This window comes from Dendropsophus ebraccatus, chromosome 1 (genome assembly GCF_027789765.1).
Source record: "Dendropsophus ebraccatus isolate aDenEbr1 chromosome 1, aDenEbr1.pat, whole genome shotgun sequence".
Classification (NCBI taxonomy): domain Eukaryota; kingdom Metazoa; phylum Chordata; class Amphibia; order Anura; family Hylidae; genus Dendropsophus; species Dendropsophus ebraccatus.
In genome coordinates, this window is record NC_091454.1 from 38343971 (window position 1) to 38366511 (window position 22541).

General features: G+C 38.7%; 1 protein-coding gene across 1 annotated transcript in view; it reads left to right on the forward strand.

The window, feature by feature from the left end:
* The window catches only part of GABRA1 (gamma-aminobutyric acid type A receptor subunit alpha1), a 118535-nt gene that overhangs the window by 59679 nt on the left and 36315 nt on the right, over positions 1 to 22541 (forward strand). The window contains exons 4-6 of the mRNA XM_069954103.1: positions 2267 to 2487; positions 10976 to 11058; positions 15169 to 15312. Coding sequence (XP_069810204.1) covers positions 2267 to 2487; positions 10976 to 11058; positions 15169 to 15312 — 448 coding nt within the window. The remainder of the gene's footprint in view (positions 1 to 2266; positions 2488 to 10975; positions 11059 to 15168; positions 15313 to 22541) is intronic.

The window sequence follows — 22541 nt, forward strand, 5'->3', positions numbered from 1 at the left end:
CCCATTGTATTATGAAATATTTAGAGAAGTTTAGCAAAGATTTTAATTAAAGTATTGTTTTGCCCCCCAAAGTTATACAAATCCCCAATATACACATATTACGGGAAATGCTCATAAAGTGATTTTTCCCCTGCACTTACTACTGCATCAAGGCTTCACTTCCTGGATAAAATGGTGATGTCACGACCCAACTCCCAGAGCTGTGCGGGCTGTGGCTGCTGGAGAGAATGATGGCAGGGGGACACTGAGGGACACAGGGCACTGGAGGGACACTGAGCATCCCTCCAGCAGCCACAGCCCGTACAGCTCTGGGAGTCAAGTCGTGGCAACACCATTTTATCCAGGAAGTGAAGTCTTGATGCAGTAGTAAGTGCAGGGAAAAAAGCACTTTATAAGCATCTCCCATAATAAGTGTATATTGGTGATTTGTATAACTTTTGGGGGGCAGTATAATACTTTAATAAAAACTTTCGCCGGACTTCTCCTTTAAGAAGAGGGATTTTTTTTTTTTTTTATAAATGTACATTGTGTGTCTATCTACAATGCTAAAAAGGATGGGATAAGTTGTAGAAGCCACTTACTGGTTGAGGTAGCATGACTAAAATTATTTTCTATCACATTGAGACATCAAATTCCCATCTACATTGGTTAACAATGGCCAATGGCAAGAGTATCCAGCCAGAATCATTACCTGATTACCAAACAAATCCTTCTGGCTTAGAGAAAGTTATAATGTCATCTAATATGAGACCACGTTCAGACAACATAAATTGTGTATTAATCACGGCCGTTATTGCACAACTTTTGTGCACTGCAGTTAGAGGGAATCCCAGCCGGATAGTATAGTATACACTCTGCCCGGGATCCCTAGCAGCCGCACAAAAAACTGACATGTTGGTTTTGTATGGCCGCTATTCATTTAATAGCAGCCGCACAAGCCTGACAGGTCAGCCAATGGAGAGTGCGGCTCCGGCCACACTTTCCATGGTCAGCTATGTTGAATGGCACACGAGGATGCGCCCGCATCCCAATTCAACACAAATGAAGATCATCTGGCAGGTACTGCAGTATCGGCCGTGATGATCTTCACTGACACTGGTTATTCTGTGATACAGCCAGGTCACAGAACGGCTGGTGTCACACACCGTATGAACCCAGCCTGAGAGTGTGTCAAGCATATTTTGAGGCCCTGATCTGGTAATAATAATAATAATAATAATAATAATAATAATAATAATAATAATAATTTTATTTATATAGCACCAACAGATTCCGCAGTGCTTCCGCTTGGTCTCAGAACTTTTTACCAATCAATTGTTATGATGCAGTTAGACAGCATATCCTCTCTCTCATATTTCATTTGCGAAAGGCACACAAGGTTCGATGGAAATAGTTTAATCATAAAATAAACTGAAGGAGTTTAAAGCACGTCACATCAACGAAAGCTGCAACATATGAGCTAACAGTCTTAGTTTAGAAAACTGGTCAAAGGACCCCCTGACTTCCAAGAAATCGGTCAGGATCCCAGTGATAGATCTTGTGGCAAACAAGGAAAACGGGATGGTCAACAATTTTTCTTACTGTTTCCATCATAACAGCCTATATCTTATCCCACTGAGACCTTATTTCATTCCCTAATAGACATACACAATGTTTTCAGCTCATTCAAGATAATAATCAGCTTGCGGTTCTCTGCCCATCAAGATGCATTAGACAAATCAATGTGCCAGGTTTGAAATAAGCTTTTGGCAAATTTAAGTCAATGATAGAGAAATCGATTCACCCATAGTATTATACAGAGTTGCGGATAAGATAAAATGCCTCATTCATCTCTATTCCCTAATTTCTATTCAGTGATCTGCATAGGCTAATAAATGAATCAGAATCCGAGCCCAATGAATTGGGTTACATTATTTAAGAAACAGATGTTTGATGGTTTCGTTTAACCCAGAAATTCAGGTCGGAGCTCGCAGCCTCCAAACATACAGACGGTAGCCGTATAGCAGGTTACATGAACAATGAGATCAGCGTCCTGTGGCCACATGTGTTTGTTGGTCATTGATCTTAATATTGATATTACATTTCTCTTGTTGCCATTTTTCTTGTCTGCCTACATTTCCGAGACATGATTTTCCCATTTATCGAATGGAAAGCTACATATAAGAGATGTATTGTAAATAGCAATAATAAAACAATGTGGGTGGTGTGCCGAGAATAAGAATGCATTTTAGCTGGACTCTGTACACTCTGTTTTTCCCATATACAGGAATATACAATTGATGTATTTTTTCGACAAGGTTGGAGGGATGAAAGATTAAAATTTAAAGGCCCTATGACTGTTCTCCGTCTAAATAATTTAATGGCTAGTAAAATATGGACTCCAGATACATTTTTTCACAATGGAAAGAAGTCTGTGGCTCACAACATGACTATGCCAAACAAACTGTTGCGAATAACAGAAGATGGAACGCTTCTTTATACAATGAGGTAATTCTTTTCTTATATTTTAAGCATTTGCATATTTTAATTTTATTATTTTATCCCATTTTCTCATTGCGTTTTGCTAGTTAAATTTAAGCATATGGTTGACAACCTAGGAATGAACGAAAAAGAAATTGAAAAAAAAAAAAGACACCACCCAAAATGTTTGTCAGCTCGTAGAGAAAACAGAATAGAAAATTCACAATAGGAAAGGACACGGCAAGCAAGGTTTCAATAAAATACTCTTTATTTGCTTCTCTTATGACAAAGACATACTGAGAAAAATTCCTTTATACAGCTGAGCTATATTTTTTGTAAGGCAGATGACTACCGAAGGAGCCTCTATTTCTGTTTCTGTCTCCAAAAGAAGACAGGAAAATGTTAAAAGAATTAGACTGGATAAGAAAACCAAAATAGTTTTCTTTTGAAAACAGTGCCACACGCTTATCTAAGAGTTTTGTGCGGTGTTTCACTTCAGCCGTAATCACATTAATGGCTCTAAACTGGAATTAATCTGCACCCCTTTGGGTAGCCCTATACTGTAATTCAACTCTTAGGGGGAGATTTATCAAAGGGTGTAAAATTTAGACTGGTGCAAACTACCCACAGCAACCAATCACAGCTCAGCTTTAGGCAGTGCTGAAAGGAAAGCTGAACTGTGATTGGTTGCTGTGGGCAGTTTGGAGATGGAAACATTCAACAGGAACCTTCTATTATCTGCAAGTTGTTAACATGACTGTTTGCTTCAGGAACAATGGGGAGATCCTACTGGCTGAAAAACAGTGTGGCCCCTTCATGTTAGTTTTACTTTATGCTAGAATATATCGATTGTCTCTAAGTTCGGTTTTCTTTTATATATTTTTATAGCAATTTTCAATAATGTTTACTCCTGACTAGGGGTGAGACTTGTTCTCTGAACCCAAACACTTGGCATTTGACTCCTGGTGGCTGGAGAACATGGATGCCACCCTAGGTAGTCTGGGCAAACATGTATACAACCATAAGCTATATCCATGTTTTTCTGACAGCCCTAGGGCAGCATCCAACTTCTCCAGACGTGAGAGTCAAATGCCAAGCATTGAGGTTCCAAGAACACTTAAAAAAGTTTGCTCACCACTAATTAGGAATATCATTATTGCTATACAGTGGTACCTTGGTTTAAGAGTAACTTGGTTTAAAAGTGTTTTGGTTTAAGAGCTCACAGTTTTTCAAAATTGTGACTTGGTTTAAGAGCATTGCTTTGGTTTAAGAGCTCCCTGTACTGGGTTGGAGCGCGAGTGGAGGAGGGGCATGGTCTGCATAGCAGGGTCTACAGCTCTGTACTCTGACCCAGGAAGTCTTACCTTACCTTCCAAATCATGGTAGATCCACTTCAGGCTGGGGCTTACATCAGGGGACAGGACTGTGGAGGTAATTTCTCCATAGCTGTAACCCTTCTCTCCCCAGACAGAGAGTGCTGCTATACAGTGCCCACATCTGCTCTGCTCATTCTTTCATGCTCCCTGCAGTCTCTGTCCGCCCTTGTGTTTCCCATCCTCTCCAATACTGTACAGTAACTTATAATATCACATATTCAGCTGTTTCTGAATGTTTGTTTCATCTGTTTTATTTTACATGTTATTCAGAATAATAAATCATTATTTTTGGGGTGTGGAACCAATTGTCTGCATATCAGTGATCTCTTATGGGAAAATTTGCTTTAGTTTAAGAGTGGATTTGGATTACAAGCACGGCCCCGGAACGAATTATGCTCGTAATCCAAGGCACCACTGTAATTGCTACAAAAATGTATAAAAGAAAACCAAACTTAAAGACAATCAATATATTCTAGCATGGTCAGGGGCCAGGAGAGATAACTGACAGCGAAAATTCAGCTAACAATTATTGAAGGTGCATGTGGACCTTTAGGCTTAGTGGCAAGAATGATAACATCCTGAACCCAGGACACTATCAGTTGTCTGTCATCCTTGCATATATTAGAGTTGGTATGTCCGAATTAAATAACCTCTGAGTGAAAGATGTCGGGAGCATATGAGTCATTCTTTGACCCATGATTTGGGTTCCTTGTTTTTCTCCCCATGGGTCCCTGAAAATACTACAACTTTGGAGTTTTACATATTAATGGCTTTTTGATTAACTTGGCCTTACCTGTGAAAGAATGTCACAGGTGACTGTAAGCCGATCTCTGTCTATATTGGTCTACGCTGCATACAGTCTGACACTTCCTGAACACATGTTTATTTTCATCAATGCATATCAGTAAGTTAGTTACCCTGTTCATCATCTTATGGAGAAGTCCCTCCTCCCTCATCGACAAAATGCATGGGGTTCCTAGTTCCTAATAATCCCAGATATATATATATATATTTGCTTTTTTTTTCTCATTTAATGACAGCGGCCAATCGCTTTCATTACTATGGCATCCCGGCCGGAGTGTATACACACTATATACACTCCGTCCCTGATTTTATGTGGCCGCTCAAAAACTGACATATCAATTTTTTGCGGCTATTCATTGAACAGCGCCTATCCAAAATTGACTGTGCAGACAATGTAAAGTGTGGCATCAGCTGTACTTTACATTGTCTCCTATGGTTAATTGGAGTGCGGACACACCCGAATGTGCCTACATTAAAATTCGAAACAAACGGCCGATACTGGTGAACATCACAGACATCGGCTGTGTCACAGAACGGCCGCTGTCTTACAACATGTGAACGAGGCCTAAAGGGGTAAAAAAGTGGCAAAAAATGCTATACAAATTTATAAATCAATTGAGAGGCATAGAGATTGAGAGAAAGACTTATCGCTGGTCATAGTGTAAGTGCAAAAAGAAGGTGCTTATGAACAAAATGTTTGGATAAATATTTTTTATTCACCTTCTTTTTGCACTTACACTTTGACTTTACGCTATGACCTGCAATGAGTCTATCTTTCATTTTCTCTCTCTCAAGTAATTTACAAATCTGTATAGCATTTTGACACCAGGTAATCTGAATGTTTTTCCCACTTGAGTACCCCTTTAAACAATAATACAGTCACTTAGATATACCTTATATTCTCCTTCACTTAAATACTTCCTGTAACAAGGACAAAAGATTTACATAGAATAATGATCAGGATGAAATATTGAGACCAATAAATGTATGGAAAACTCCAACTGTTGTATTAACAGCTGTATGCTTTGCTGCACATATATCATCCTGAAATATTTTCCTTGGACACAAACCTGATAGATGGCGCATTCTATTTTTCTAGACAGCATTTTAATAGATACTTAAAAGGGAGACCAGTTGATGACATGGTACATTATTAGTTGGCAGTAATTAACCTACTAGGTAACATTAATTAATGAAGGTTTTCTATAATTCCCTTCTCGCCTAAAGGACATGACTACATGGGGTATAGGAACACGGCTATTATAATATATGACTTTACAGGAGAAGGCCAAGTTCAAATTGCTATTATTAATTTTATGGATAAAGGACTAACTATATAACAGCTGCAGTTTTTAATGAAAAAATAAAAGAGTAATTTAGTTCAACCTAATATTACAAGTATACTTACAGTGTATCTGTCTTTTTAAGTAACTTCAGGATAAGCCGTTATGTGTGTGCCATATAGATTGCATTTTTCATTGATTTTCTCCTTTGCATGCTCAAAGTCTTATTTGTAGTTGTCAAGTAAGTGGGTAAAACCTAACATCTACAATGTCTCCCATACAATGCACACACTGCTCTTCTTTGTCTTACTAGTATACCCTAAGAAGTAGTTTCAACAAGGAGACCATTTAAGATTAATAATGAACAGTATAAACTGTAAATGAAGCCAATGGGTGGCTTCCTGCTAGCCTGTGTAGTCACTTTCCCTGTTTCTCTGCTCCTATTCTATGAACTCACTCCCTCTCCGATGTAACCTCTTACTGCCCCCCTCTCCATAGACTTGTATTGGCAGTACAGTCATGGCAAAAAGTTTTGAGAATGACACAAATATTATATTTTTACATGATCTGCTGCCCTCTGGTTTTTATGTGTGTTTGTCAGATGTTTTTATCACATACAGAAATATAATTGCAAGCATATTATGAGTAACAAAAGCTTATATTGACAGTTAGAATGAGTTAATGCAGCAAGTCAATATTTGCAGTGTTGACCCTTCTTCTTCAGGACCTCTGCAATTCTCCCTGGCATGCTCTCAATCAACTTCTGGACCAAATCCTGACTGATAGCAGCCCATTCTTGCACAATCAATGCTTGCATTTTGTCAGAATTTGTTGGTTTTTGTTTGTCTACCGGTCTCTTGATGATTGACCACAAGTTCTCAATGGGATTAAGATCTGGGGAGTTTCCAGGCCATGGACCCAAAATCTCTATGTTTTGTTCCCTGAGCCATTTAGTTATCACCTTTTCTTTATGGCAAGGTGCTCCATCATGCTGGAAAATTCATTGTTGATCGTCAAACTGCTCTTGGACGGTTGGGAGAAGCTGCTCTTGGAGGACATTCTGGTACCATTCTTTATTCATGGCTGTGTTTTTAGGCAAGACTGTGAGAGAGCTGATTCCCTTGGCTGCGAAGCAACCCTACACATGAATGGTTTCAGGATGCTTTACAGTTGGCATGAGACAAGACTAGTGCTCACCTTGTCTTCTCTGAATAAGCTGTTTTCCAGATGTCCCAAATAATCGGAAAGGGAATTCATCAGAGAAAATTACTTTACCCCAGTCCTCAGCAGTCCACTCCCTGTACATTTTGCAGAATATCAGTCTGTCCCTGATGTTTTTTCTGGAGAGAAGTGGCTTCGTTGCTGCCCTCCTTGAGACCAGGCCTTGCTCCAAGAGTCTCCACCTCACAGTGCGTGCAGATGCACTCACACCTGCCTGCTGCCATTCCTGAGCAAGCTCTGCACTGCTGGTAGCCTGCTCCTGCAACTAAAAAACACTTTTAAGAGACAGTCCTGGAGTTTGCTGGTATTTCTTGATGACTGCACGTGTTTGTTTAGAGATAACCACGGTTAACAGAAGAGAAACAATGATGCCAAGCACCAGCCTCCTTTTAAAGTGTCCAGTGGTGTCATTCTTACTTAATCATAACAGATTGATCTCCAGCCCTGTCCTCATCAACACCCACACCTGTGTTAATGGAGCAATCACTGAAACAATGTTAGCTGGTCCTTTTAAGGCAGGACTGCAATGATGTTGAAATGTGTTTTGGGGCATAAAGTTCATTTTCTAGGCAAATATTGACTTTGCAAGTAATTGCTGTTAAGCTGATCACTCTTTATAACATTCTGGAGTATATGCAAACTGCCATTTTAAAAACTGAAGCAGTAGACTTTGTAAAAATTTATATTTGTATCATTCTCAAAACTTTTGGCTATGACTGTATGTAGTTTATCGCTCAGTAAGTTGCTGACCTGTTAATGAAATAGAAGGAGGGGTGTTTTTTATAAGAGAAGAAGAAAGAACACATTTTGTCTGATAAGATGTTACATGTATTATATTTGCTTGTACTAAAAAAAAAAGTTCTAACAGAGCTACAAATACATTAATATATTGAAAATGCAATCTTTATTTATTTATTTACAATTTTAGGTGTATGTGTGCATAAGGATGTAAATCAATTTCTAGGGATCTAAAAAAACTGCATTCATTGGGCTAAAGTAGCCAGTAAAAGCAGCAGAACCCTCTGCTCTTTACTACTAGGCTAGGTAGCACAGAGGTTGCATTAGAAGGGCATATGTCTATTTTAGTGTAATGATATATTAGTTTACCGTCCATTCAATTCTTATCTCAAAACGGATGGTGCTCTCGTTTTTTGTTTTTGTTTCTCTCTTGTACAGGGAAGATTATCAGTTTTTCTGTATGGGTGGGGTTTTCTCCTAGGAGTCCTGTTCGGCTTTGCTTAGAGCTTTATTACATGGCTTGATTTTCCATATAAGCGAGTGCCGATATATATATATCATTAGTGAATACATACCTGAACATGCTCTTGCTATTCTTGCTTCTGCCCGCTCCTCACAGCTGCCGGTGGAACTTATGAACCAATCTCTGAAGTGAAAGGCAGCTCAACCAATAAATGGCTTAGGCACTGTTCTGTCTAGGCCAGTGATTGGCTGAGCAGCCTTTTACTTCAGAGACTGGGCCAGAAGTGTCAGAATTAGCGGCGGGCAGAGGATAGAAGCACACCAGGAAGCTGTGGAAATTTATGTATAATGTTTATTTATTTATTTATTTTTTTACACATTTCTCAGCCATTGGCCATGCATTGCCTGGCACAGCAATGCGCAGCCAGCTGATGATCATTTTCAATGACTGATCATTGTTTTTATTACACAGAGCGATAATCTGATGAATTGGCCTGATTCGGCAGATTCAGATCCATGTAATAGGGCCCTTATATAGACTCTATAAATATATAGGCTATGTTCACACTGCGTGTGAGTCCGGCCGTAGAGCGAACCGCGAATATACGTACGTAGTTTTGAGGTTGATGCATTCGCTTGAAAGTATACGATATACGCCCGCACAATGCACACTACGTATGGCGCCGTGAAAAATTAACAAGACCATTGTTTGAGGACGGAAATGTTGAAACTCACGGCCGTGGATTTCCATGCCGTCCCGTACGGAGTACTTATTTCAGCCAAATTGAACTTGATTTTTCGATCCAAAAGGTTCTGTGAGATTTATTGGGCTGGGCGAGGATTTCCAAGTAAATGACCTGTTTCAGATCGCTTCGAAACAAGCTAAGGAAGCATAACTGTACTACGGGCGTATGTTCGTGGTTCGTACGCATCCGGCCGCATGTCGATTTTTCCCACGCTCGTAGTTTCAGCCGCACATGTACGACGGCGTACGAAATGCGGCTGGACTCATACGCAGTGTGAACATAGCCATATACTGTATTACTTCAGCTTGACCTGCTTTATCATTCCCTGCTCTTGAAACCTCTCAGGTTCACTTTAAAGGTGTTATCCAGCGCTACAAAAACACAACCACTTTCTTCCAGAGACAGCACCACTCTTGTCTCCACCTGAACTAAAGCCAAGAGTCCTGCTGTCTCTAGAAGAAAGTGTCCATGTTTTTGTAGCGCTGGATAACCCCTTTAACCCTCCTTTTTTTCTGCCAACCAGTTGCAACCCTTGTGTTCATTGAATGCAAATTATAAAGCTTCTCCAGTGTTAGCCGTGTATTCAAAGTGTTACTAATAGACAATGTTACTGGCTATCTCTAATCTCCAATGCATCATATTGAAGGGATTTGCTTTGGAGAGAAGGGGATTAAACATAACACATTTGGTTCAACATTTTGTCCTGATCCCTTTCATAATGTATTTATAGCAGTCAAAGCTTTGTTTTTCTGATACAGAATTCCAAATTCTCTGTTTTGGCATAAAAAAGAGGAAAAGGGGAAAAAAAATACTAGATTAATTCTCATTAGTTTTCCATCTGTGTTTATAAGGTGCAATTAAACAGGAAGAAAATCCTATACTCCTCTCCAATTACTTGCTGCTGTTACATTTGCAGTCCCTGTAGTCCTGCATTCACATGTGTCCTTGTAGGCACAAGGACCTATTCACTCCTTGTGACACCAACACAAGAAAGTGCAGTGCAACAGAGAATAAAGCCATGACGGCAGGCCAGCAAAAATAATTATAGGAAGACAGAGAGAGACCAAAATTATTTACCTCCAAAAACATGTATGTAAGTGTATAGTGTAAGGGTGAAAACACACAATCAGGTTACATTACAGTCTTAGGCTATGTTCACATTTTGTAAGACTCCAGGGTGTTGGGGTGCCTCTCATTACCTCCGGCCCCAGATACAGCTCTCACTGAAGCGATCCCGCTCACGTCAGGAAGCCCCGTCAGAGCAGGAATGGGGTATTGCAGTAGGAACGTAAATATACAGATTACTGATGGTAAGGGGTTTATATCAGATGTTATTTTGCAATAACAACCATTATTTTCCATTATTCCTACATTGTGGGAACATAGCCTTGGGCTTTATTGCCATTTCAGGAACATATTGAGGAAAGACAGCCGTCTCCTTATATAGATGGCCACAAAAAAGGATCATGTTCAATATTTGCAGCCGCCTATATTATGAGATAGCCACCTTTCCACGATATGTTCCCAAAGTGGGAACATAGCCTTAATATAGGATTTAAAATAATCTTCAAATTATGAATTAACATAGCTTAATGGAAAATAAAGAAAGAAGGAAAACGGGATGTAAAAAACAATAAATGTGAGCAATTTATAAGTAAAAAGTAGGAGTATTTTCTGGAGCCTGGGACATGAACAAGTCTCATCATTTTGCCTGACACTGAAGTTCCTACAGCAGATTGCAAGCCATAATTTTTAGAAATTATAAGCTTCTACAGTTTGGCGTTTCTTTAATACGGGCTTTATTAGGAAACTAAAATACCTGAGTAGAAATGCACAAATAAAAATATTTGCATTTAGGATTTTTTCTTCTTTTTTTTTTTTAAAGGTTGACTGTACGAGCCGAATGTCCTATGCATTTAGAGGATTTTCCTATGGATGCTCATGCCTGCCCCTTAAAGTTTGGAAGTTGTGAGTATTCCAAAAATGTACCAGTCCTAAGAAATGTTTTGTTTTTTTCCCTCTCTTTTGTCAAATGCTTAAAGGGATATTCCACTCAAACATAATTAATGTTGTGGCCCATGGTGAGACTAACAATTGCTTCCATACTTGTTATTATCTATTCAGTCTCCTTTCCCCAGTTCTCAGCTGCTGTCTGTGAGCCTTTATCTCTGCCCCCCTCCTCCCCCCTCCCTTCTGAGACGGCAGCAGCAGCTTAGAACCAGGATAAGGAGACTGAAAACAAGTATGAAATGAATTGTTATTCTCACCATGGGCAGCAACATATGAAATGTTTTCTTTGAGTGGAATACTAAATAACAATTTTAATACAATTTTTTTTTAAATACAAGTTTATAATACTTTTATGCCTTTGTATAAAACCACCTCTGCATCCATGGGCCATGTTTAATGTTGCAGCCTATTAAAATATGATAAACAGTAATGTCAGACATAGATCATCTGCAAAAGCTGCATCTTTTTCTTACAAAGTTTTATACAATCCATTTTACTCCAGACTATTTTCTTCATCATAATATGGGCTTTAGTAGGATATCCTCAGGTATAAATACATTGTTGACACTCATATTACTCTTTATTTAGGTTGCTTAGAAAAAAATGAAAGAGAAAAAAATCCTTAAAGTGACAGTAGCTAAATCATTCGTTTTAGCATGGAAGTATATCATGTCTTGATGATTATCTGACCTTCCACCTACAGTAATGGAATGGATAGATCTAATCAACCATACACTTAGGTTTAAAAAATTGGCTTTTCAATGGAGAGAATGGTCCGCAAATTCAAGATGATAAGAGGAAAATGGGGGTAGAATTTAAATGGGAATGCAAATTATACTATATGTGGTGCTACATGCAGAAGATATAACAAAATGGGATGTTACATCCGTTATATATATATACATATATCCTGTGTATAGAGCACTCAATGTGACAAATGTCCATGTACAATGCACACCTGCAGCTTTGGCCCAGTGCTCAGGGACTGAAAATACATTATATATGAAGAAGTGGGGTTGTAGACACTCTGTTAATTTTGCTATTTTGTATATATCCCCATTACTTCAGATTTATTTGTTGCTTTTGACATTGCTGATGTTGCAAAAATGAAATACCATATACAAATTATCACCTAAAAACTAAGCAAGTATGATAAAATTGCTGCTGCTGTTATAAGCAATTGATTTACAGAACAGTTGTTATATTGTATACATTTCAAGGTCATCATCAACATACTAGAGGACATCCTTGCATTTTAGCCTTCATAACTTACTGTCAAAATAAAGTCTGAAATTTCAAATCAAGGCTGTCCTTATCTTAATTATGCTGCGTTTACACGTAACGATAATTGGCCCGATCGTACGATTAACGATGTCGAGTAACGTTTTTCTTTTCATAACGAGCAGCGTTTAGACGGTACGATATATTGTACGAAAAATTCGTTGTGTGATCGTTTTGCGAACGCTTAAGCCTATCTCACACATTGGTTAAATCAGCGAACGACTGTTCACACGGAACGATTTGCGATTTTTTTGCGAACGACAAACAACGATTTGATAACATGTTGAAAGATCAAAATGCACAATGTATCGTTCGTCGTCGCTGCGTTTACACGTACGATTACCGTTCGAATTCGAAGCAAATCTGTACGATAATCGTTACATGTAAACGCACCATTATATGTGCAAATATGTCACCTTCCTCCGTCTACGAGTTGTTAAAAAAAATCTTATTTTCTTCCCTTACTGTAATGTTTTTTTTTTTATCACCATCTACCACAGATTTAATAATTTTAACCTTGTAGAAGTGCCAGCTGGGTAATATGAATACATGGTTCTAAAATTAAATGATTATTTTTAATTATGTTCCTATGCAAATTAGAGAGGGAAACAAAGTTGTAAATAAAGATTGAAAGCTATTCATATACTGTAATAAATATGTATATCCAAATGTAACATTTTGAAGATTTGGATAGACATCATACATTCTTAGGCTTAGATTTATCAAAGTGTATAAAATAGACACTTGTGTAAACTGCCCTTAGCAACCAATTACAGCTTAGCTTTAAACTTTGGTTAAATGAAAGAGGAGCTGGGATTGATTGTAATGGGCAGTTTACACCAGCTTTTATTTTGTACACCTTGATAAATCTGGCCCTTAAAGGGATGTTCCGGACAAAATTTACAGGATCAGTAACTAATTGCCTGGGAGTCGGTCCCTGGCATCTCTACTGATCAGTTGTTTGATGCCGTACTACTTCGCAATGGTTGCAATGTTTAACTGCATCTTAGCTCCTTTTTCAAGAAATAGAAGCTGAGCTGCAGTTACACATTGCAATTGCTCCAAAATGAACCACATGAAAACATAGATTTTAAATAAAAAGGATGTGACGTATGTAACAGATGAAGATTGTAGTACTTTTTTGTGTTATGTTCCCTTTTGGTCCAAATGTTGTTTACGGTATATCCTAACTGTTGTGGTTGGAAACAGTAATTGAAATTGGATAGGAAAGAATAGGACATAAACCCAGACCCAGTTATGAAAGAGATTTTCAGGCCAGGTATAAAATGCAAATTCATGTGCTTACATGATAACTCGTAAAGGGAATCTGTCAGGACTTTGGCCCTACCTGAGTTGCTGACAGTGTGTTGTAGTTGGCAGTCCCCTAGTAAACATGGTACCTTTTGGTGTACTATGCACGATCTCAGGCCTCCTACTGTAATGAGGAGTCAAAGAGGAGTTTTGGCTCAGTATTTGTGCCGCACCACCTCTTCCTCCTCCCTCTTCCTCATAAATAATCTTTGCTACCCGGCCTCTTGCTCCACTGTGTTGTCAGCAAGTGTTTCTGAGTGTTTATTTCAGACATAAACTGCCTACAGAGGACTGATTTACAATCACATATAGTTGAATCTCCAAGTCTAGCTGTGTTAGGGCTCTGGTCCACTGGTAAATCTCATGTTTAGTGACCAATAAAACATTTTTTTCCTAGGTTCTATTCCCCTGATGGAAGTAAAATGTAGTTAGTGTTTTTTTCATTGTATAAGAAAATGGTATATTAAAACTAATTTGCTCCTGATTGGGAATTGCACTTTTAAAAATGATACACTAGTGAGTAAAACAAGTTATATGTCATTTCTATCAGGGTAATTGAACCAAGGACTGTTGTAGGTCTCTAAACTTCTTCTGATTGCACATCATTCCTCTGTAGACAGACACTGTATGAGAGCTGAGCAAAACAGAGGCCGGATAGCATTGATTATTCATGAAGAGGAGGGAGGAGGAAGGAGTAGTGAGGCGTGCTACAGTGTAGCACAAATGCTAAGTTACAACTCCTCTTTGACTTTTCATTACAGTAGGAGATCCGAGACCCGGACAAATTCTCAAAAGGTAACCAGCTCACAAGGGGACTGCCAACTATAGCACACTGTCAACTCTTTAGGTAGGGCCCAGGTGCTAACAGATAAAACTAAATTTGTAGCATTCCTAAAACTCGGGGCACTGTTGAAATGGGTAATGGAAGTTTCTTTGGAGAAATTCTGCTTTACTTAAAAGGATAAAAAAAAAAAAAAACTTTCCGACTCTATCTAAACTTTTTTTATATCTTAACTTCCATTTTTTATTCATTGGAAACTATGTTTATTATTGCGGACTGTAGAGATGCGCAAACTTTAGAGATGCGGACTTTTGGTCTGACGGCATCTGCGCTCGAATGTGGTGCCTGCGATCCTGGGTGCATACTTGCGATCCTGGGTGCATACTTGCGATCCTGTGAATATGCGGCCAGGATATACCAGGGAATGGATCCATTCCCTGGAATGTCCTGGCCACATATTCCTGGGATCGCAACTATGCACCCGGGATCGCAGGCATCGCGATCAAATTTGCAAATATGAAGATTTTCCTGCAGAAATATTACAGATCCACGGCAGATTTCCTGGTACAGATATCAGTACAGCATTACTGTACATCTGCTGCACATGGCTGAACCATAAGACAGGTGTATAGTAAACCTATTATGGATGTGCGCTGTATCAAACTATTGATTTTTTTTCTTCCTTTTAAATACAGATGCGTATACAAGAGCTGAGGTTGTGTATATCTGGACACGAGAACCATCACAGTCTGTCGTAGTTGCAGAAGATGGCTCCAGGTTAAATCAATACGATCTTCTAGGTCAAACGGTGGCGTCTGGAATTGTTCAATCTAGTACAGGTTTGTGAATATTTGTGCTTCGCCTTCACATTTTGTATGCTTTACATCCTATTGACTGCTCGTGTCTGAAGCAATAGAATCTCACTCCGGCAGCAGATGAGTTGCTACGGCAACAAGAGAAAATCTAATGATCAATTATTGTCCAATACTATCATTTTCAGGCTTAGTTAATCCTGGTAATGATGCCCTTTTCAACATCTGAAGCAAAATGAAAAGGGCAGATTATAAATAGTAAGTGAAGAAGTAGATTTTGGGGCTGTTTAGATTGCTAGAAATAATTGTCATTTATTCTAAATTGCCATTGTTTTGAAAAATGTACATGCTGTTCTGATTTTGGCATTGCAATTTTCATTGGGAAGTTAAATTAGCATGTGACTGCTACTCATCATTATAATAAGAAAAGTGTATTTCAAGGAGACACAATCTAATGTACCGTGTAAACCAAAACAAACAGGGAGCCTAGTCTGTATCCACTGTGACATCGTCCTATGACCTTGAAGATGTCACCTTGCCTCACTGTGGAAAATTGCGTGTAGGTTCTATGGAGCCAGGGAAAATGTAGAGTGATATTCTAAAATAAATAAATATAACAGACATGATAGTATAAAATATATGACTGATATTAGAGATAGGTAAATACTATATATCTCCTATATGTCTGGTTTTACTTGAACATTTTTCTTAAAACACGTTTACTGTATCATTGGTAAAGCAATTATAAATGAGGCAGCATCATTACTCATCTGACTGCAAACTGTAATGTGAGGGTATCCGTCACATTTTTTTATTGACTTGAAAAAAGGTCCATATATCTTCATAAATTATCTTTTTTTTCCAAAGTTTTTTTTTTTTTTTCAATTAAAGAGTACCTGTCACTAGAAACAACTTTTTACATGTCATCAGCTATGTCTAAAGTTATTGATCACAGTAGGTCTCACTGCTGAGACCCGCTCTGATCCAATCCCGGGCCGTCTGTTCATTATGTCAATATAAGTCTATGAGAAAACACTGATGGAATTTGTGGCTGGCCAGGGAGTGGATCTCACTGTGGTCATCTCTCCCTGGCTAAATCTCTTGATTGGAGCGGATCTGAGACCCGCTGTGATCAATAACTTTTGTATGTCTGAGGACATGTTCCAAATTCCCCAAATATACACATAATTAAATTATAACACTTTGGCTATTTTCCATCCTTAGTTAGGTGGAGCTTACAGCAATAAAGGGCTTACCACAAGTACTTTTTTGCAAATAGAGCTTCACCCCTGCCCCCAGGTTGTGTGTGGTATGGCAATTCAGCTCTGTCCATTTCGAACTGAACTAAGATGCAAAATCCACACCCAAACTAAGGACAGGAGAGGTGTTTTTTTCTGGTAGTAAGCAACCATGCATTTCTAAGTCTGGATAACCCCTGTACATGATATATAAAAGAGGGTGTCAGGTAAAATATATTTTTTGAGGGGTGTCTAGGTATCCACTGTTTACTACTTCCAAAAGACTTCCAGACATGCAGCTAAGGCTCTCTCGGCTAATCACTAGTCACAGCCTTTGCCCACCTCAGCTCAGTGGGCACTTCCTCTGTAGTGATACAGTACATGGCCAGGAGGTAGTGAGCGGCAAAGATCTGCCATATACCCTTCCCATAAAAAATACAGAAACAATTGGTCTTGCCAAATATTTCTGTGTATGGGGAGGAATGAGAATTAACTGACGGACAACCAATTGTACCTAAGATGATTAAACCTATTATTTTCTAAATAAGGGTATGTTCACACTGAGTAAAATAGGCGTAACTCCGCGGGGGAACTCTCCGCTGTGGAATTACTTCTGCCTCAGTGTGTCATATCATCTCAATGGGAGAGCACACGCTCCTCCGCAGCCGCCGCTCTCCGCTCAGGAGGAGCGCACACCCTCTCATTCACTCACAGCGGGACACTGAGCACTGCGGGATTCTGCGGCGGAGGGCTCCCCGCGGAATTTCGCCGTATTTGCTCAATGTGAACATACTCTAATATGGCAAAAGGAAAAAAAACAGGACAAAAAGAAAAAAAAAAAACTACTTACCTCTCTCTTTGCTTGCACTCCTGCACCATTGATGTTTGCACCAACAGGCCTATTTGTGACGTTACTTCACACTCAGCATGGAATACTACGGTCAATTACTGGCCTTAGTATAAGTACATGTAAATGCTGAGGTAAGTGAATAACTGCAGCGTCCCATACACAGTGTTTGGAGATGTCACGGGGGCATTTACAGGACCACACATGGTCGAAATCTGAAAAATGTTTACATCCCTGAAAATTATATTTCCAATACAGAAAAGCCCTTCACTTCTGTCTTTTTTAGGTGACATGTTATTCATGGTTGTTCTGATAATATCCATTAAGCTGACACGCTGTTGATGACACTTTTTGCTATAGAACTTTTTAATAGCTTATTTGAGTACATTTGTATTATTTGAGTTTCTGAGACAATGTGTGCAGCTTTTTAAAACGCCATGGATATGAAGTGTCACCCACCACATAATGAATATACATGAAGGTGTTATTACTCATAATGTGTGACTCACTAATGTCATTCTGCTGGTATTGACTCTTTTTTTTATTTTTATTTAAATGCATTAAGCTTGATAATTATGTAACCACCATATTAAAATGAAGGCACCAGGTTGAGGTCACTTAAGTCACTGGGGCTGACGGTCCCAACCATTGTTGCCGCATATTCTCTTAAAAATCTGAATATACTTACTTATAAATACACGTACAAATGAAAATTAAAATATATAAACAGCTGATTTTTTTTACAGAAGACAAAGCTTTGGAATAACAGTTATAGGCTATGTTCACACAACGTCGAAAAGGCGGCCGATTTTCATATTTAAAATAACGTCAGTTTTTGCCGCGATTGAACTGACTGCAATGGCAATGAATTGAAGTTAATGCGAAAACGGATGTCCAATGCACACAGGATATTGAATAACGGACGTTTTTGCCGCGGACATCCAAAAAATGAACATGATCATTATTTTCAGACGTCTTTTGCAAACAGCGAACGTTTTGTATTAGTAGTTCATAGACAGTTTTTCTTTTGTCACTGTGCTTTCTCCTTTTTACTATTAAATTCAATGGACTTTTCAATTAAGACACACCCAAAGGCCAATTTGTAACCCAAAACTAGAATAATGTACAAGCACCAGTCATTGTACTAAGGGGAGACCAGGCTGCTAAATGACGTCCGTTATTTTAGACTCAAACTAACGGACGTCATTTTAAATGGAGCTGAAAAAACGTTGTGTGAACATAGACATAAGAAGTAAAACCACAGAAAGTGAAAAAATAGAAAAATAGAGCAGTGCACGCTTCACCAGACTGGGCTCAAAGTCCGAACCCTCCAAATAAACAGTAGAAAGAGACAGCACTATACTATACCACACTATACTATAATAGAGGATCATTACTTGACAGAAATTATAACACGTAGAATAATTTATCAGAGCATTATGATGATTTTTGTCTACATGAATCGCAGTAGAAGGAGCACCAATCATAATTTTAGCGTTAATATTAAGGGTATTAGCTGGACTCTCTAATATAAGAATATACTGTAGTAAAAACCTTATGTAAGAAAAATTAATGGATCTAATTTATTGCAATATGAATGTACTGTAATAAATATTGTAATAAATCAATATAAATAACAAATGATATGAATGATATGTAATAAATCACATATCTATCTTTACAATTTGTTGGTTAAAGCATCATCCATGTAATGGTTCCTTGTTATCTAAAGATTGATAGGAAGAGCTAGCATAAACGTGTAAAATGTAGATACTGTAGTTATTAAGCCTTTGCAAATACAATCACATTGCCTATTTTACTCAAACATATTATAGTATTTGGATACATTTGGAAGAAAAAAAACAATAAAAAAAAATGCCTAACAAGGGAACAGTTCATTGACATAAGATGTTCACCAGATGGGTCACTTTCAGCTGCATGTACATAAGCTAATGAGTAAATTTGGGCACAGCTGTGTTCTCTCTCCGCTAGTCCATCCCTTCCAGCACTCATTGCTCAGAGGACTCATTTGTGGAGAAAGGAGTATGGTGTTCAGTCACCATCTTGTCATCTAATAATTGAGACTTGAGCTCCATCTGTTCATAATGGGACTTAGGAGGAGGTATACTGGTAGTAATCACTGGTTTACATGGGAGCCTCCATGCACTGTTTGTTCACAGAAATAGTGGCTTTAGGGAGAAGGGTTGACCCATGGATATTAAACAGCAAGGTGGTATGTTGTAATCTCCTCCTTATACTTACTACTTGTACCCTTGACAAATTTCAGACACCCATAGGGTAAAGGTCATGTGGTCTGTGCATATGTGCCCCATTGAAAGTCTTTCCAGAGATTTCTGGTACTACTGCCTTTACTGTTCTTACTGTTCTTACAGTTTGAGGTGGGAGTGATCCAGCCTCGCAGTACACTTTATTAAGTTTGCTTTTCAACTAATTAACCAAAATGATTAAAGGTAAACAATTAAGGTAGTAGTATATTCTGTAACGTACAAGTTTTAACAGATTGTGTAGTGGATGTTGCTGGTTACTAGGGTCATTTTTTTCTACCATATTAGGCTCACTAGATCGTCATAACAATCCATGCTTTTTCTGCAAACCTTCAAGTATTTATTTATTTATTTATTTTTTAATATTTTTTAACAACCGTAGTTGCAGGTTTTTAACCATGGCCGTATTTAATGGAATTGCATTAATTATTTTGGAATTCCGTCCGAAGTGTATACACACTGTGTACACTCTGGCCTGGATTCCTTGCGGCCGCACAAAAAACTGACATGTCAGTTTTGTTCGGCCACTTTTCATTGACTAGCAGCAGCACAAGACTGACAGAGCAGACAAGGTAAAGTGCAGTTCAGGGCACACTTTACCTTGTCAGCTATAGGTAATTGGAATGCGGGCACACCGGAATTTCTAAAGAAATTAAGTTAATCCGGCCAGTACTGTAGTACCGTCCGGGATGAACTTCACTGACACGGCCTTTCGGTGACACGGGCGATTACAAAATGGCCGGTGTCCTACTGTGTGCGGGAACTTGGCCTGAGGCTGGATTGACACTACGTATATTTCAGTCAGTATTGTGGTCCTCATATTGCAACCAAAACCAGGAGTGGAGTGAAAACACAGAAAGGATCTGTTCACACAATGTTGAAATTGAGTGGATGGCCGCCATTTTATGGCAAATATTTGCTGTTATTTTAGAACAACGGCTGTTGTATTGAAATAATGGCAATTATTTACTGTTATATGGCGGCCATCCACTTAATTTCACCATTGTGTGAATAGAGCCTTTCTGTGTTTTTAATCCACTCCTGGTTTTGGTTGCAATATGAGGACCACAATACTGACTGCAATATATGTAGTGTGAACCCAGCCTTACATAGTTACATAGTTAATACGGTTGAAAAAAGACACATGTCCATCAAGTTCAACCAAGGAGGGGATGGATACAGGGAAGGGGGAGGGGTGATAGGTTCTATACATATGCATTTATATTATTTTGGTCTAAGAACTTGTCTAGGCCGGTTTTGAAGCCCTCTACTGTTTTTGCTGTGACCAGATCCTTTGGTAGACTGTTCCACAGATTCACAGTTCTCATGGTAAAGAAGGCTTGTCGCCTCCGGAGATTGAACCTTTTTTTCTCCAGGCGGAGGCAGTGCCCCCTTGTCCTTTGAGGGGGTTTAACCTGGAACATCTTTTCCCCATATTTCTTGTAGGGGCCATTTATATATTTAAATAAATTAATCATATCTCCCCTTAAACGTCTCTTCTCCAGACTAAACAAATGTAATATAGTTATAGGTATATAGCCTTATATTGTATAAATGTATGTTTGTTCTAGCTGTATAAAATACATACACTCGCTGACGAAATATCAGTTTGCTTCAAATCTGGAATGATCAGACACTGGGTCGTGCCAAACAAGGGCAGAAAAGTGCTTTATCTGATGCCCTATTTAAAAATAAAACTCTCATAGGCTACTTTTGGGTAGTGTACCTTTTGGTGAGAGATCATTTTCCCCAGTTGACAGGCTTTAAGAGGGCTGGTGTGATTTGATGCAGGATGGAAGAAGCAGGGTGGTCGTTTTGATGAACTACCCACCATCTGTGTGGCCCATTTCCGGGTGCTTAGCAGAAAGGACTTTGATGTAGAGGTGCCCATTATGTGTCAGGTTCCCTTGTAGTTGTCTTGTGAACAAGAAACCTGAACTGGGTTCAATATGGAGGCCTCATGTTGGAGGCATCAACCCTTTCTTTGTGGTGAGACAACACACTGTCCTAACTGCTGGTGTGATGGTCTGGGAGCCATCACATATGACAGTCACCCCTAGTTGTAATACAAAGGAGGATATTAACAGCTCAGCAATATGTGCAGGACATCCTGCCTCTCATGTTTGTGTTTGCCTCACAAAGACATTAGATATTCCTATTAAAATCTGAAAAACGATAAATTCACCTGCTATAGAGCTGCATACAGCTCACATATTATGCAGAGAAAACCCGAGTACTCAAACATGAAGGTTAGGAAAGAAATGTGTGTCAGCACAAGACAATTAGATTAAAACACAATGATCTGTTAGATTTTGCATGACTTCCACCTTTGACACTGATCTTGCTATTGCATAGCTTTTATGTAGCATGAACATTAGAGACCGGTTGAATGCTATGAAATATGTGTTCCTTGCTACCATTTACAATTCCTCTCACAGTGCATATCTTGCCTGCTCGACAGACCATGGCGCATTTTCCAATGTGAGCAGCATTCACATGAAAGTGACTAAGTCAATGGCAGCCACATTTACACCTGACAGATTTCAGATCTTTGGCTTTAACCTGTCATTGGCACACGGCATGAGAAGGTGAACGTGTTTCTTCAACAGTATATGTAGCCTTTGTGGTTGCTTGCAAGGGTAGAGAAATATAAAGTATAGAAAGTATAATAAATCATTATCTCCCTCAATTGGCAAAATCAAATTACATGAATTAGAACTCGAGAACAAATAGAATTTATTTTGTAAATAGTAAGAAATTTCTACTGTATATAGTGAAGCTTGTTCAGGTCCTAAAAGAGGCAGTCAGAGTAATAAATGGAATGGGTGGACTAAAGTATCGAGAAAAAGAATTGGATAAATATACAATGCCCCTTTATATAAAGCT